The sequence below is a fragment of the Mizuhopecten yessoensis genome, unplaced genomic scaffold (genome assembly GCF_002113885.1).
Source record: "Mizuhopecten yessoensis strain PY_sf001 unplaced genomic scaffold, ASM211388v2 scaffold8653.2, whole genome shotgun sequence".
In the NCBI taxonomy this organism is placed as follows: domain Eukaryota; kingdom Metazoa; phylum Mollusca; class Bivalvia; order Pectinida; family Pectinidae; genus Mizuhopecten; species Mizuhopecten yessoensis.
This window is the reverse complement of record NW_018485985.1, coordinates 209,783-226,205: the sequence shown is the minus strand read 5'-3', so window position 1 is coordinate 226,205 and position 16,423 is coordinate 209,783. Positions and strand designations below refer to the sequence as shown.

The 16,423-nt window shown below is 36.3% G+C and overlaps 1 protein-coding gene across 2 annotated transcripts in view; it reads right to left on the bottom strand.

Annotated features, from left to right (window-relative positions):
• Positions 1-16,423, bottom strand: part of LOC110445112 (ABC transporter G family member 9-like) — a 27,627-nt gene extending 11,204 nt beyond the window's left edge. Inside the window, exons 1-10 of one of the 2 annotated variants that reach the window (XM_021489514.1) lie at positions 16,365-16,423; positions 6,774-7,442; positions 6,106-6,275; positions 5,558-5,663; positions 4,490-4,590; positions 3,585-3,746; positions 2,678-2,771; positions 2,430-2,493; positions 1,635-1,807; positions 409-653 (exon numbers count right to left, since the gene is read on the bottom strand). In XM_021489514.1, coding sequence (XP_021345189.1) covers positions 409-653; positions 1,635-1,807; positions 2,430-2,493; positions 2,678-2,771; positions 3,585-3,746; positions 4,490-4,590; positions 5,558-5,663; positions 6,106-6,275; positions 6,774-7,302 — 1,644 coding nt within the window. In that variant the 5' untranslated portion in view covers positions 7,303-7,442; positions 16,365-16,423. Of the gene's footprint in view, positions 1-408; positions 654-1,634; positions 1,808-2,429; positions 2,494-2,677; positions 2,772-3,584; positions 3,747-4,489; positions 4,591-5,557; positions 5,664-6,105; positions 6,276-6,773; positions 7,443-9,916; positions 10,123-16,364 lie in introns of those variants that run through there. The other variant, XM_021489515.1, reaches the window with a different exon arrangement.

Below are 16,423 nucleotides of genomic sequence, written 5' to 3'. Positions count from 1 at the left end.
TGGAATGTGACCCTACTTCCATCTCTCCCTCCTTCCCAACGTTTATTTTGTGAAAGTAAAATGAGTAAACTGCCATGCATGAATTGAAAAAGTGTCATGACAGTTTACATTTTTTACAAAATGTGTAAAATGCTCACTTATAATTTGACAAACTGTCAGACAAAACACTTTTTACTTATATGAGTGTTCTGTTGACCGCTATCGGCCATCGTATGTCCCTAAGTGACCTTGACATTATACAGTGATGACCTTGACACTATACAGTGATGACCTTGACACTATACAGTGATGACCTTGACACTATACAGTGATGACCTTGACATTATACAGTGATGACCTTGACACTATACAGTGATGACCTTGACATTATACAGTGATGACCTTGACACTATACAGTGATGAACTTACTGCACCCATCCTGTCCCTAAGTGTATCTTCAGTCCGTGGCAGCTGAAACCAAATGAGACTGAAAACGGCACAGATAACAACATTTTCCAGAAGTTTCAGTTTGTCAAGGATTCTTGGCCTAGATTGCTTGAAAGTTCTGATCGTAAGGTGTTTGTACTGTGTAAAGAAAGACGTAAGGAACTTGGGCGTGTTACTGTCCACCACATTCTCCTCCAAGTCCATCAGGCTAGCTCCTACGTCACCTTCTGCAAATAAACAATCAAACAGGCATGCAATTTTTTCATATTTAAAAATAATATGCTTATTTGTTTATTTAAAGGTTTCTGCTAATCTTAAGCTAAATCAATTTATAACTTAAGACAGGAAGCATTATGTTTTTTTCCAGTATTGAAACTAAAAGAGCATCTGTAAGACATGGATGCCCCTCTCCAACCCTTAAGCAATGTCACAAAAGTCATAAAGGCCCATACGCATGAGAAGTTGTCAATCTCACTTACCGGTATACCTCGTCAATAGCTTAGATGTACTCTGCAATATAATTAGTCTCTGATCACATAACAATTGTTCATGAGCCATCAAACTATGCAAGATGGCAGCGTTGGACAATATCAACTTCTCCTGTATCCACTCAAAGAACTACCATTGCCCTGGTACAGCTTACAAACAAATCCATCAAGATGTGATTTTGAAGTACTGTATATCAAAATGCAATAAGACTCTATAAAACCTTTTTTTCATTTATACCTCCATAACATCATTAGCAAGACCTTTATTCTTTTAAGTCATTATATATTATAGTCTCACCTAATTTAATATGTCATTATGCATTTTAAGTTCATTTTTTTTTTAAATAATTCATCCAACCATATATTTATGAATACAAAACTATGTGCAGTATGTCATTTTTAGTCTGCTACTGTGTATGTAATTTTAGGGCAGTCAGTTGGCAGGGTGGATAGCACATACGCCTTCACCAAGACTGAGGAGGTTTGATTCTCTGATCGGTAAATGAAAAGGTTAATTAGGTCAACTGCCTGAGCACACTGGTTTATCCAGACACTTAGGTTCCTCCCACATTAAGACCTCCTTCTAACCTCCAATGTGGCCAACATTACAGTAGTTTCACTTGAAAAAGCTTGTTACGTAATTATTGTAAAACAAAACTTGTTTGTATTTTATCTTGTATATTTGAGATAAGCAATATATTTTATTACAATAACATGCACCTGTTTTGCTGGCTCCCTTTGAGAACCACCTGGTCCACAGCGATCTGTATTTCTTTTTTGTATCTGGAGAAGGAAACCTCTTCAGCATGCTCAGTGATTCTGGCTCATCCTCCTCCAGGTACATGTTATCCTGAGCTTTTCCTCGTAACACTTGTGGCCATTTTTCTGACCGTCTGAAATTATCAAAGACAAAAATAAAACAAAACAATCTTAGTTAGCTGGAGTAAAGGTATATTTTAATCAATCCTGTGTACCATATTTCTCCGGCAATAAGCCCAAGGGGGACAACACACATAGTCTCTGAATCAAAAAAAGGATGATGTTCTTATAACACAACATTGTAATAGAATTTGTTGATATTTCTATTGAACTGCAATATATATGAATTATTGCCAGGCATGGGCTACTTGCTGGATAAATATGGTAACTGTCTACTGAAAATACAGGACAAAAACTCCTCTTGATAGGATTCCAAGGTTTTATATTTGCAGATGCAGGGGAGTACAATTCCACAAGTTCATGGGGCAAGAAGAGGTCATGCTTGGGCTTCTGGAATTTTTTCAATAATTATTACGAAGATACAGGTAGAAATAAAAGCACTTTTCATAATCGACCTGTGGGCTAGTACTCTGAGTATTGAAATTGAATACCCCGAAGAGTGATCAAATCACCATAAATCCTTCTATGATTCCATATTTTATACTTCCAGAAAGAATTGATTTAATTACCTGAGAGAACTGCCATTATTGTAAATCTGTACTAGATTACAGCATTTCTTCTTGCAGGAGGGCTTACCTTAAGTCCTTGCAAGATTCAATTATTTGCTGTTGGACTATCGTACTGTTTTTCATTTTATCCACTGAAATGAAAAGGTGGAAATGAGCTTAAACTAAAAACATACAAATAATTTTTAAATAAATATCTAGAAAGCTTCTACAATAATTTTTATAATATGTTTTCTGAATTATGAAAAAAAGTAATAATTTCTTTTCAAAATTAAATTCATTAATAAGATTTGTAACATTTACATTAACTTGACTTACAGATAAAATCTGCCGGATTAAAACCAGGCTGAACAGGAAAATGGATGCTGCGGAAATACTGGACAACGTCTGCTGTGAGCCCATAGTAGGCAGTCTGAAGGAAAGACAATGGAGCGTTTAAATTTGTTTAGTTGCAACATGACTACAATGTTATTCCATCAAATGACACAATTTGGTAATGATCAAAAGTTTTTTTTAAAATGTACCCGGGTAATAACAATTTGGTTGTACACCCGATTAATATTGAAATAAAATCACAACATTGTAACATTCTTTCTCTATCAGAGAATCGTGAAATCTCTTACTTAACACTACCGACATAGAAATGTTCCGATTTATATCATTATAGAAATCTCATTTTGCATCTATTTAATTCTTTATTTAAGGAGATATGCTTCCTTCCATGTCATATCCAGAATTTGTGTTAGAGTTGCTTCCCTTATTGTTCGTTAATTCAATATTATTTCAGGAGCCCCATACCACTGCCAAAAGCTGTAACTATAAATTGGAAACTAATTGCAGCAAGGTGATTGATTTAATAAATTATTTCTGAAAGAAAACACATATCTTGCTGAACTTTTATGACAAAAAATAAAAATGAAAATCTTGCCCAGTATACTTGACAATGAAGAAGACGGTACCGAAATTGTGTTTGTCATACTAGGCACTGGAGAAAGCAGCACCAAAAACTGTCCTATATACTAGACAAAGGACTGTATTTTACCGGTGATAAGTCCAGAGGGCCTGTGCATGAAAACATGTCAAATTAAAGGGGTGGGCTTATCACCAGATATGAGCCTGTGTTTTACCAGTCAAAGGTCCAGACTGGGCCAATATTGTGGTCCATGATACTTGAAGAATTAACCAGAAGTATGCACAAATTATGAGATTATTTTATTGTACACACCTGTCCCCCACACAATAGGAGGAGGTTATCAAATGAATAGAACAGGGTGCTGGAGGGTTGGTGGATAGTGGCGACGATCACTTTGCTGTGGGAGGTCGCATAATTCTTCATAGTCTTCATCAGGTTGGCCGCACTACTGGAATCCAGGCCAGTCGTTGGTTCCTTACAACAACATTGGTTCCTTACAACAACATTGTAACAGGTTTGTTGGGACTAAAATCATGACTTGAAATTCTCTAGTTTTGTACATGTAAACACATATAGCATTTTACCTTATTTAAAAACTGCAAATGAACTGGATAACATTCCTACAGATGTATTGCTTCAACTGAAGTCTGGAATATGACAAAATTCTGTGACATAAATAAAGTATTCTCCACTCTAGCTCTTCAATGCTTGATCTACCATCTTTCCACAGGGACCTGTGCCATCAGCATGAGGAAAAGTTTATGGCAAAATCACAAAATTGGAAAAATATGTATAATTTCAAAAAAAATAACAATATACAACAATCCGAATATTCGCTATTGCATTTATTATAAAATTTAATTGTGATGGAAAACATATATTGCTGATGAAGTGATGCATTCATCTTGACAACTAAATTTTCTAAAAATAATTTCTTTTTTCAATTTTTGAATGTATGCAGCAATTATGGGGATATATAGCTTAAATTCTCTAGGCGCAGGGGCCAAATTTCGTTCTAAAATGTAACCCCACCAATCTCCCTGGAACCCCCCCCCCCCCCCCCCCAAAAAAAAAACCCCTGCTATCATTTATAATTATAAAGTGAACAAAGAAAAAGACGATCCTTAAATAATCCATTCCTTTACTCCATACCACCTTGAGACATGCCGTTCAATATTGCTTGAACACACAAGTTTTTAGACTTATATACAACTTACATCCAGGAGAATGAGCGAGGGATCTGTCAGCAGCTCACAAGCGATGTTGGCCCGTTTCCTCTCCCCTCCAGAAAGGCCAGGCATCATGGGACCTCCCATTGCTGGTAACGACAACCATCGACCGAAACATTAGAATTGAAACATTGCTGATAACTTGCAATAATAGATACAGTGAATATTGACTTCACAAACATCAAGGGAGACTTGATAATTCAGCCAGATATATGACAATGTGTCTATTTAGAATCCCTGAACCACTGCCAAAACATGTAATTATGCATTGGAAACTGTGTTTCGGCGTGACTATGGCTTTGATAAATTAATTTCTGACAATAAAACCCTACCTTATGGGACTTTTAGGGAAAATATACAAAATATGATCAACAACAGTGTTCTAATTTATTTTAAAAGGAAGAAATCGGTGCTAAACCAGGATTCGAACACAGGACCTAACGGGCTGAGCTACTAATTCAACGGATGTTTCCTGGGCTACAGTTATATCCAAAATGAAATTAAAGGGAGGTTACTGTATTAAAAACAAGAGTGCAGTGGGAGAGGATCCCGGATCCTTAAATCATGTTTAAAGACAGAGAAACCAGTCTCTTTGGTCTTCAGTCAATTGTATATGAGGACATTCAGGTGAGGTGTCAGCATAATAAAGTTTCACTTTACTAACTTGAAAAAAATAATCTTTCCAATTACTGTGAAATCAGATATTTTTGTGGGGCCCAAATTATGTGGTTTCCCGACAAATCACCGTTTCGTGAGTACATGGATTCGTTGATTATGATTACCTACTCATACAAAGAATTGCTTTATGTCAAACTTGTAATTACTTCATGGACCTATGAATTTGTGAAGGAAGATTATCCATGAAATCATCACAATTAAAACCCATGAAAATTAGTGAATTCACAGTAATCAGTGTACTGTAATTGATTAGTTTGGTGGTCAAGATGTGCAGTGGAGTTTTTCAAAACAAAAACAAAAAGATGGTTTTCCTTCACAGAACCTGAAAAAAATAATCTCAAAAATGTTTGACAGCTGCTGTCTACACAAAACACTTACGCGTATCCAGGCATTTACGAAGTTCTAGGGAGTCAATAATCTCATCCAGGCGCGACATCTTCTGGTCATGTGACAGTGTATCTGGTAGACGGATGGATGCTGCAAACTTTAAAATGTCACACAGATCAGAATAAAAGAAAAAGAAAATTCACTTATTCGAATATTTTACTGTGATGTTCTGTCTAACAATTTGAATATTCTTATTATTTATGCCATTTGATTCAGTGCCCTATCTAGCTAAAAAAAATCAAATGAGAAAAGACACTTCACAATATATAGATATACAACTCATAATTATTACAATCAATATAATACAAGGATATCACAGGAGCTGCCTTATCAGGCAATAAATACTGGTCCTAAGCCACCTGGCTAATACCTCTAAATGTGTGCATACCAATAATGAATAAAAAGTAACAAACAATCAGAATTTAGAAATTGAGAACCATTCCAAATTGATAAACTGAGAGCAAATCAGATTTGAAGAACATGGGAAGATGATTTTCAACACAATTAAAAATTGGTTTTAACAATTATGCAATACTCACAGTAAGAGTATCCCTGAGTGTCAGACATGGGAAGAAAATATCTTCTTGTAATACATAACAAATTTTCCGTTTAGTTTTCTTCGAGATATGTATTCCATTCAAAGAAATCTGCCCTGTTGTCACGGGTAACCGCCCTGATAAGGTGTTCAGGAGGGTGGTTTTTCCAGCTCCTGTAAATGGTCAAATGATGTACAATAGTATTCACCTTTGTCATGCAACTGATTCCCAGCAAGTTAGGTGTTGTATAAATATTTTTCTTTGTTCAACATTGGACAATAAGTAAACTGTTATGTGTTGTATATGATTTCGTTACATTCAACTTTGACCAATACATGAATTAATTATTATGTGTTGTCTATGTTTTTTCTTTGTTCAACATTGAACAATAAGTTAACTACTGTATACCAGGACATTTTGACCAGTCAATGGAACAAATGAAGAATTACTCCCATTAGTATTATCTTATTCATCTGGCAATAAGTCTATGCCTGGTAATAAGCCCACCAACAAACATTGCAGTTAGAAAGAAATGGCAACAATTTTTTATTTGTTATCCTGTAATAAGTCCATCCCCTTCTTTCAGTCAGAGATTATGTGTTGAACCCCTTGGGCTTATTGCAAGATAAATACTGCAACTATTTGCAGATATTAGAACAGGTTTCACTCACCACTTGGACCCATAATGGCAAGAAGCTTGCCCTCCCCTGACATTCCAGACACATCCTGTAGATTGGAAGTATCGCCCAGGGTAACTGACACACCCTTGAACACTAACCCCCGCCATGAGGGGTCAGGGAATGTGACCTCTAAGCTCGTCTCCTTTAACCTGTCATCAAAGAGTTCAGATCCAGGGACAACAGTCTCTGTTACAGCCTCTGACCCTACATCAGAAGGTTTGGTGACTGTATTGGGCACTTCTTTACAATCTGGTTTTTCTTGGTTTGGTGGTTGTACATGCTCTTTTGGTTCCTGCTCCAGGGAATCCAGGTTCGGATCCACAGGCTCACCTGTGAACTCTACATGAGCTTCTGATTCACTGACCTGTTCAACCGAGACAAGATTTGGATCTTTAATTTCACAATTAACCTCGATATGACCTTGGTGAGAAGCGTCAGGGGAGATAAGTTCTGAACTTCCTTCTCCGGCCTCTGTACTAGGTTCAAGGTCAGTTGTCTTGACCTCTGTTTGACCTTCCATGCCTGGTTTGTTGGAGGTCACCACCCACCTGTCTCGACCACTTCACCACTTCTATTTCAACTGATAATTACATCGTGCTGGTATACATATGTGTTAAGAATGTGCCCTCTAGGACTGACCTTCGACCTCTGATAAGCCAACTGAAAGCATAACAACAAAAGTATTATACATATGACAAATCATATATATGTGACCCGAGCAGGATTTAAACCATGGAACTCTAGACGGACAGTCTAACCCAAATGAGCTACCTGGTAATGAGTAATTGACAATGCACATTCAACTCTTTTATCAAAATTACTTACAATGACTATTAATATCTTGGTCCAGGAGAAAACATTTACTTAAAAAGATGAGGTAAAATAAGAATAACTTGCCTTTTACGATGTTACCTTGCACTGTATATTTTATTCTGATTCTGATGATTCTTGTGACCTTTTCTACATGCAACAGTATCGGTGCTGATACAGGGAAATAATAGGCCTGCTCAATACCACTTCATGATTGTATGAGGCCACTAGTGTGGGGTTCTCTTCAGAATCAGAGTTTTTCATGTCCTCTAGCTGCTTAGAGTAAATCAGAACACTTAACTTTACCTCCTGCCCTCATTGAAACACTTTAGACTATTTCATTCTGTCTTCTAACTATTATTTCTTTTGGTGGTTATTTCATATTTGTTAAAGATTTTTATTTATTACATGTTGAACTAGCTTGATCTAAATTTAAACTTCAAGTGCAAAGCTGGACTTGTCAGCTGCATTTGACGTCATCGACCATGGCATACTTTATAAACGTCTGGAATACTCTTATGGAGTGACTGATACCGCACTATGCTGGATACACACATACCTGAGTGAACGACAACAGTGTGTTGCCATCGGATCTGCCACCTCACATGACAAAGTACTAGATTTCGGGGTTCCTCAAGGGTCGGTGTTAGGACCACGAAAATATTGTATGTACTCCAAACCGATTGGAGAGATTTGTCGTCGCCATAGCCTTCGCTATCATTGCTATGCTGATGACACACAAATTTACATGGTCATAAAACCACAGGACAGTTGGAATACAGGCTCAGAAAGTCTGGAAGCTTGTCTGACAGATATCAGTATCTGGATGAACGCCAACATGCTTAAACTTAATCAGGAAAAGACGGAACTAATCGTCTTTTCCCCAAAGTGTCAGCAAACAATGGCTCTCAAGCTCAAGGTTGGTGCCAGAACTATTGAGACTGTTCCAGCTGTTAAAAACCTAGGGGTATACTTTGACAGTTCTCTGAACATGGAGAAACAAGTGAACACGATTGCCAAATCCTGTTACTACCAGATCAGGAACATCGGCTGTATTCGGCAGTTTCTAACTGCAGATGCATGCAGTATTTTGGTGCATTCACTTGTTACCTCTCGGTTGGATTATGGTAACGCCCTGCTCTGTGGGATATCTGACAAACTAACTAGTCATCTGCACAGGGTTCAGAACACTGCAGCACGGCTAGTTACTCGTACTCGAAAGAGAGAGCACATCACACCTGCGCTTTATTCGTTGCACTGCGGTTACCTGTACGATACAGGATGCAGTACAAAATTCTGGTATACACATACAAGGCACTGAATGGAACAGCTCCTCAGTACCTACAGGAACTTGTTACCCTGTATCAGCCGTCAAGATCACTGCGGTCGGAGTCAGAATCTTTGTTGTGTGTCCCAAAATCTTGTACTGTGACCTACGGAAACAGATGCTTTGGGAGGGTTTCGGCTACGTTGTGGAATAGCTAACCATCTGCTATTAGGAAGTCGAATGCCCTGGCCATGTTCAAGAGGGACATAAAAACTCACCTCTTCACGTCTGCATTTTAGAATCTTTGCAAAGACGGCATGTAAATACCACCCTTTTATTTGTTCAATTATGTGCACATTGCTTGTTAAATGTATGAAAGTGATTGCAAGCCTTTGTTGTTTGTTTTCACAATTATAACCATTACTATTATCCATATGTTGTAAAGCACCTTAGAGTAATTTCACAAATTATATAGGGCGCTATATAAATGCTGTATATTATTATTATTATTATTATAAACTTCCGTCACAAGCAATATAGTCAAAGATTTTTTCAAAATTGTCTTGATATTATTCTTAAATATGTATCAAAACATTTGTATAATGCCTTCCCTGTACCCACAGTATTGTAAAACACAAAAATTGCCACTCCCCGCTGGTAGCTGACCATGTGTTATATTGCATTAGGCCTTCGGCTTTATGCAATATGCAACACATGGTCAACTATACCGGCTCCGAGGGTCACGTATTGCTCTACTAAAAGGCGGCATGAAATAACCACAAAATAAACAATGTATATCCACCAATATTGTGTACATTGTGACGTCATGTTACTATTGTAGTGTGATGACAAGTAATTGTGACGTCATGATGTTGTACTTTTAAAATAAACCTGAAAAAAACAGTACAGGGGGAAAGCTGCTAGTTTTGAAGTCGTTCGTTAGATCTTATGTTTTCTATATATATCAGAATATCTATGTAGCAGGAGGTAAAGTCATCCTAACATGCAGTCTTTGTCAGAAAGAAATTCAAACTAAAATGTTAACTTCAATACAAACCTGCAAGCTGTCAACCACCATAAGCTACGTTTTCAGAGAACGTGATCAATGTTTGTTTTCCTAGGCCTGACTAACAAATTACTAATGCCTTCCGGGTACACAATTATGTATACACACACATGGTAGGGGTCAAAAGTAAACACGGTTTGTTTACCTCTATACCAGTGCTAGGTACATTAGTCTTGGAGAGACTTTGACTATACACACATACACCAAGGTCAAACATGAAATAAGCTGTTCTAGAACAGTGTCAAGTTTACCTGTTAAAGATCGCCAGTTTAATGAAAGAAAATTCCAACACAGGTCAATGAATTTTTAAATTGCATTGTTTTCCTGTTTCAACTGCACGTATGGCCCAAGGATACATTGCTTTAACATTACTTTACTCAAAGAATAATTGATATCTGGAATAGTCTCCCACAAGATGTTGTTTCATCTCATAAGGTATTTGACTTTGAGAAAAACTTGGATGAATTCTGGAAAGATCTTGAGTTGAAGTACGATCATACAGCAAATATCTTATGTATAGGAATTTTACCTACATTGTATTTCAAATTATATTGATGTGGATATAGAGGCAGCAATGCCTGCATCCACTAATATCCTATTAACAAGAGTACTGCGGGGCGGAACAACATACGCCCCTCGATTGCCATATAGTGTTATATACTTTCTTACATTGAAATAAGATCTGCATCATTCTAAGGGTGGTTAGCTGAAATGCTACAAAAAATGTAGGAGAAAATCTTTGGACAAAAAATCAAATACTGAGATCCGTTGAAAAATGTAGGAGGAGATTGCCGGACAAAAAACAAATACTGAAATAAACATATGCAAAGGGCAATAACTTTTGCAAAAATTGTTGAATCAAAATTCTTTTCAATGGAACAAAACAACATATCATGATTAGTTAGCCTACTAAGTTTCAAAGAAATCCGTCAAAAAATGTAGGAGGAAATCTCCGGACAAAAAATCAAATACTGAAATGAACAAAGGGCAATAACTTTTGGAAAAATTGTTGAATCAAAATTCTTTTAGGGGAGACACAACTTCATATCATGGCTATAATGTATACCACGTTTCAAAGAGATCGGGCGAAAAATGTAGGAGGAGGTTGCCAGACAAATAAAAGTTTACGCCGGACGGACGGACGGACGGACGGACAACGCCATACCATAATACTCCTGTCAAATTTGACGGGCATATAAAAAGGAAACTTTATTGCAAAATATCAACACCCTTCTACAAGTTTCTTGTGACAGGTAAATGGAAAGTCGAAACAGGTCACAATGACCTTATTCAGATATGCGACACATGTGTACAGGGCCTTTACAAAATGTGTCCGAATACCAACTTTGATGTCCATAAATTTATCGGTGGCCAAGATAAGCTCATCAAACCAATATTTCTGCATCTGATATCAAGTTATAAGATCAGAATAGGTCGTGATGACCTTAATTAAAACTTCTCATTATGTGCCTACACACTATAAATGATGTTCCTACATGAATATACATGTACTCTGGAAACTTGGACAGATGGACAGTGAGTGAGTGGCAACAGAAATACTAAATATATATCCCCCAACATAAGCTTATTTGAAGCACAAAGGGTGCCGAAACAAATTAATGAACAGTGAAATATTTCCTTGATGTTTTGGTTTTAATGTTTAGCACCCTATGAACAGCTAAGGCCATGTATGTGCCTCTATATGTGCAAAATCAGATGTGTGTGTGCTGGAGGGGGTATGTTAGTGAATATTTTGTATATGCCTCATTAACTTTCAGTAGCACAGATCTAATGATGACTTTAAGTACCCCTGTCCCAGTGCTCTGTGGTTTTTCCTATATACAGTAACCTCCCCTTAATTCCGCTTAGCTATAACTGTAGCATAGTTTGGTCAGAACACTTCTATTGACTTCTGTTCACCGTGTAGCTCAATAAGTTAGAGCGATAGTATAGCAATCTGAAGTCCAGGGTTCGAATCGGTGTCAAACTCGGCTCCATTTTTGCAATCAGAATTCTGTCGTTAATCATATTTTTATCTTTATCATTTCTCATAAAAGTCGGGCAAGGTATGGTTTTCTTTTCAGAAATGATTTATCAAAGGTATAGTAATGCCGTAAAAAACAGTTTCAATACTTAGTGACATTTTGCGGCAATGGTATGGGGTTCCTTAAAAGTGCTATACCTCAACAAAATTAAGGCATGCAGCACGGAATTCCGACCCGTCGCATTACACTCCATATAAAGCAAGAACTATTGTAATGGATATTTTAGAAAATATATTCTGAAAAAGGTTGAGTCTCAAACAAAAAGGATGCAGACAACACTAATAATCCTTCTCTGCAGTAACAGAAGATTCTTGCAATTTAACATATTTTTCAACCTTAAAAGAACACTCACCAAGTTGTTGTTCACCGATCAATGATTGAATGACTATAGTCAATGTTGACCAAATGGCCTCTGGCCTTTATATATATTTGTGGATCAGAATCAGTTTTATGTCTAAACACTGTTGTGGTTTAACACGAAAGACTGGACACAAGGGTCAAGAGGGTCTAGCAACAAAGGCACTGGGTCACAGTATATATCAGCTTTACAATGGTCAATATGCTTAAATCAAATCTTTTGATGACATGATCCATTGTGTTTGCCAACCCTTATATATATTTTTCAACAGCTAGACACTGGCAGTGATTATTTTTGCTCAGTTTTCCCACCGAATACAGGCTGTTTCCCCATAGCTAATAGTACCTTATTTTCCCAAAATGACCAAAACCTGAGGAAGATATTCCCAATTTCAATATAAATAATGCTATATTTCCCCAATTGATAAAGAAACAGGCTGTTGTAAAATTTGGTAACAAAAACACTGACCGGATGTATAGAGTGACTGCAGGAAATGCAAGTTTATAGAGAATATGTATTGTTTCACATGGAATATCATATAAATGAAATTAAAATACATATACAACATTTGATATGGCGCCCTATCTAGCTAGAATAAGACACGCTAGAGCGCTCTACAGTACATAGATAAACATTTTATACAGTCAATGCAATTAACACATACCAGGTACATTAAATGATACATTAGTCAATACCTGAGTAATTTGCAGGAGCTGCCTTATCAGGTGCTATAGCTACTAGTCCTATGCCACCTGGCTGTTATTTCCCTATGTGTGTATGTCTGCGTGTGTGCTGAAGATGTATTGTATATACATGTACTGGTATATTTCCAGGAAATGTGTGAACAACACAGCAAATATCTTCCAACCGTCGAACTGGTATATTTTCGTTGGAATTTCAGAATACTGATGTTTTTATGAGGGCAAAACACAAGTGGAAAACATCAGCATATTCTGCAATATAAATTATGTCTACCATGTTCTTACATAATTACAGTTCAATGTATCAAAATTAGGCCAAATGAAAAATAAATGTGTTTCCGTTAACCCTACATGTACCCTACACTTTTGTGCCTACCCTAAAGTTTTCATTGGCATTTAGTAATATGCACTGTTAAAGTCAGAACACCTGCTCTATATAAGCATAGTAAAATCAGATTTCAAAATTAAACAAATTGTCTACGTGCATACTTGCCAACCCCCCGCAATTAGGAGGGAGACTCTTTGATTTTGGACCATGAAATTGTGCATTTTCAACAAGTGAATTTTCTTATTTTTTAAGATGTAATGATTTCGCTTGAAAGAACAGCTCAAAGGATGCCATTTAAAAGTTACATTTTTCCTTGGGTCGTACATACACACTTACTGTTTATGTTGTAAATTCTGAGCAAGCGGAACCTCCCCCATGGTAAATTCAAAAAGTTGACAAGTATGTATACCTACCTACCTTTCTTTTTACTGAGGATGATAGTGGAAACACAATTTTCTTTTTTAGGCCTTAGCCCCCATCCTTTACAAGTGCCCTAGGTCAAAGTTAAACACTATATATGTATTTTTTCACTTGGTAAGTCTACATGACTTGTTGAACAGATTATTTGCTAGTCCTGTGTCAATTCAACAAGTCCAAGATTTTTTTAAAGAAACATCTCCAGCATGAAACTTGAAAATTGAATGTTTGAAACACAAAATAACTACTGCCATTAAGATATGATGAAGGTTTTGGGAAAATTCAACAGTTATCATGTTATATATCAGTATTTTAAGCAGTTTCCAAAAGTATTACTCTTATTTGATAATCATTTATGTCAATGAAGTGATATTGTTTTAATATGTTTTTCACAAGTCCAAGGGACCAGTTATGTTAGGTGATTCAATAGTCTTTGCTAAAATCTACTTATTGTACTGCCAGTATCATTTCTCTGCTCTGAGCTTTAACCATCTCTGCACCATAGTTTACCATTTCAGAAGAAGGTGCATATTATAGGTATTGTGGTTTAGGATTTCGGAAGATTCTGTGATCTCTCTAATTCTCCAATATTGATAAATGCTCAGGGCAAGTATTAGGCAGAATTCAATAACACACCATCTGTCGTTAGATATTAACCTACAGCAACATGTACATCTTTTGATTCTTCAAATTGTTTGTCAGAACCTGAACGCTGCATTCAAAAGAAATAAAACATATTGATGAAAATACTTACAAAGAACTGAACCAACATCTGAAAGAATTCATGCATTTTTTTCCATGTAATTTAATACAAATACTGTTTATATATATACAACATATTAATAATGCATATCTCAAAAAGTGGACAATAATATACTAAATGTATACAATTGTCATAACAATCACAAATTAAAACTCAATTTGATTGTATTCATGTTTTATAGGCGACAGATGGATGACTAATTTTTGGGTATAGTTATACTGCAGAAATATCACTCTCATATGTATATAGTTGACGGTAAACCATGGTTTTGCAGAGGATTAACAGTTAAAACTAAGAAAATTGAATAGATTGGCTATACAATAATGAGAAGAAATGCAAAGAGAGCATGATGCATCATTGTCAAATTTATATATATCTAGCATTATTATATTATTACCATTGGCACAGCATTGTATATTCCATATGAACACATCTAGTAAAGCATTGTGGCGATCCAGGAATTGTAAATGCACAGTATTAAAATGAAAGATGAAATCGTGCCAAGGGAAGCAACTCTAACCATAAATGACAAATATTCAAAGTTGGGGAAGAAACAATATTCAAGTGACTTTTGAAATTGGGCATGCTCATTCACTGAATAAGTTTGATAACCCTTCATGTATGAATGATACTTGTCAAATATAATATTTCCAGGCATCTTTGTTATTCATAAAAAGTAATTAAAACTTCCTGACATACCTGACCTGTGTGACCTTCAAAGTTGTCAAAGGTCATTCAATAGAACAAACTTGATACCCATCCATTCAAACATGAAAATTGCTGAATATATACCCTGGGACTCCTGGTTATTCATAAGTTATTGAAAAATTCACATTTAAAATCACATTTAAAACCTTTGAAAATGGATCAAGGTTATTCATTTAAGAAAACTTGCTAGCCCTCCACCCCAGCATGTTTCAAGTCAAAAATCATGAGCCAGGGCTCTTAGTTATTCGAATGGTGATGTTCTCTATTGTTTTACCTATTTGACTCCTGTGACCTTTATAATTAAGTTTGGTAAATAGCATTAATTTGAACAATAACACAAGAATGGTACAGAACAAGTATGTTGACCCTGTGATTCTTGATTATTCAGAAGAGGTTGTTTAGAGGTTAAAGTACATTGTACATTCGACCCCTGTGCTCTTGAAATAAGGTAATTCATTTAAACAATTAGCGTGATGGCTTTCACCCCATCATGCCACTAGTCAATTATTAAGTCCTTATGCATTTTGGGCATTTAGAAGTTATTTCAAGAAAACAGTTTATACCAATTTTAATACCAACTCTCTGATGCCCGATAGACACAATGTAGCATGGCACATCTTCTGGGCAGGTGAGCTCAAATATATCTGAGACATAAGCATAAGATATCAGAATCTTATACTTAAGAGCTCGCTTACTTTTTACATATTGTAAGTACAGTATATCCAAGCCCTCTTAGCACCTTTTCATATATTTTCTACACCTGTTGTAATACCTGTTCTAAAACAAGCTAATGCTGGACACATCCACACAGGTAATGATGTACACGCTTACACACGGAAACATAGCGATGTATAAACAGGGTACAACTGCCATAGTCACAGTATCATCTTACGTCTACCCACTTATGAATAGTACTACGGTTAGGTCACGTTGACATGTAGATCGTCACCGTGCACTGTACATGAACTCAAGTGGTAGACCCTAGAATAGTGCATTTATCAATCACAATAACGTTTGCTGCCGTTGAACTGCCAAACACATTAATTCAGTATATATAAGACACATTCGAGATAAATATACTCACATTAAACAGTGACATTATTCTTTAAGTTTACATACCTGGAAAATGTTCGGCAGTTTACCTGCTTGCAGACAGATTCACACACTTCCGGTTTCTG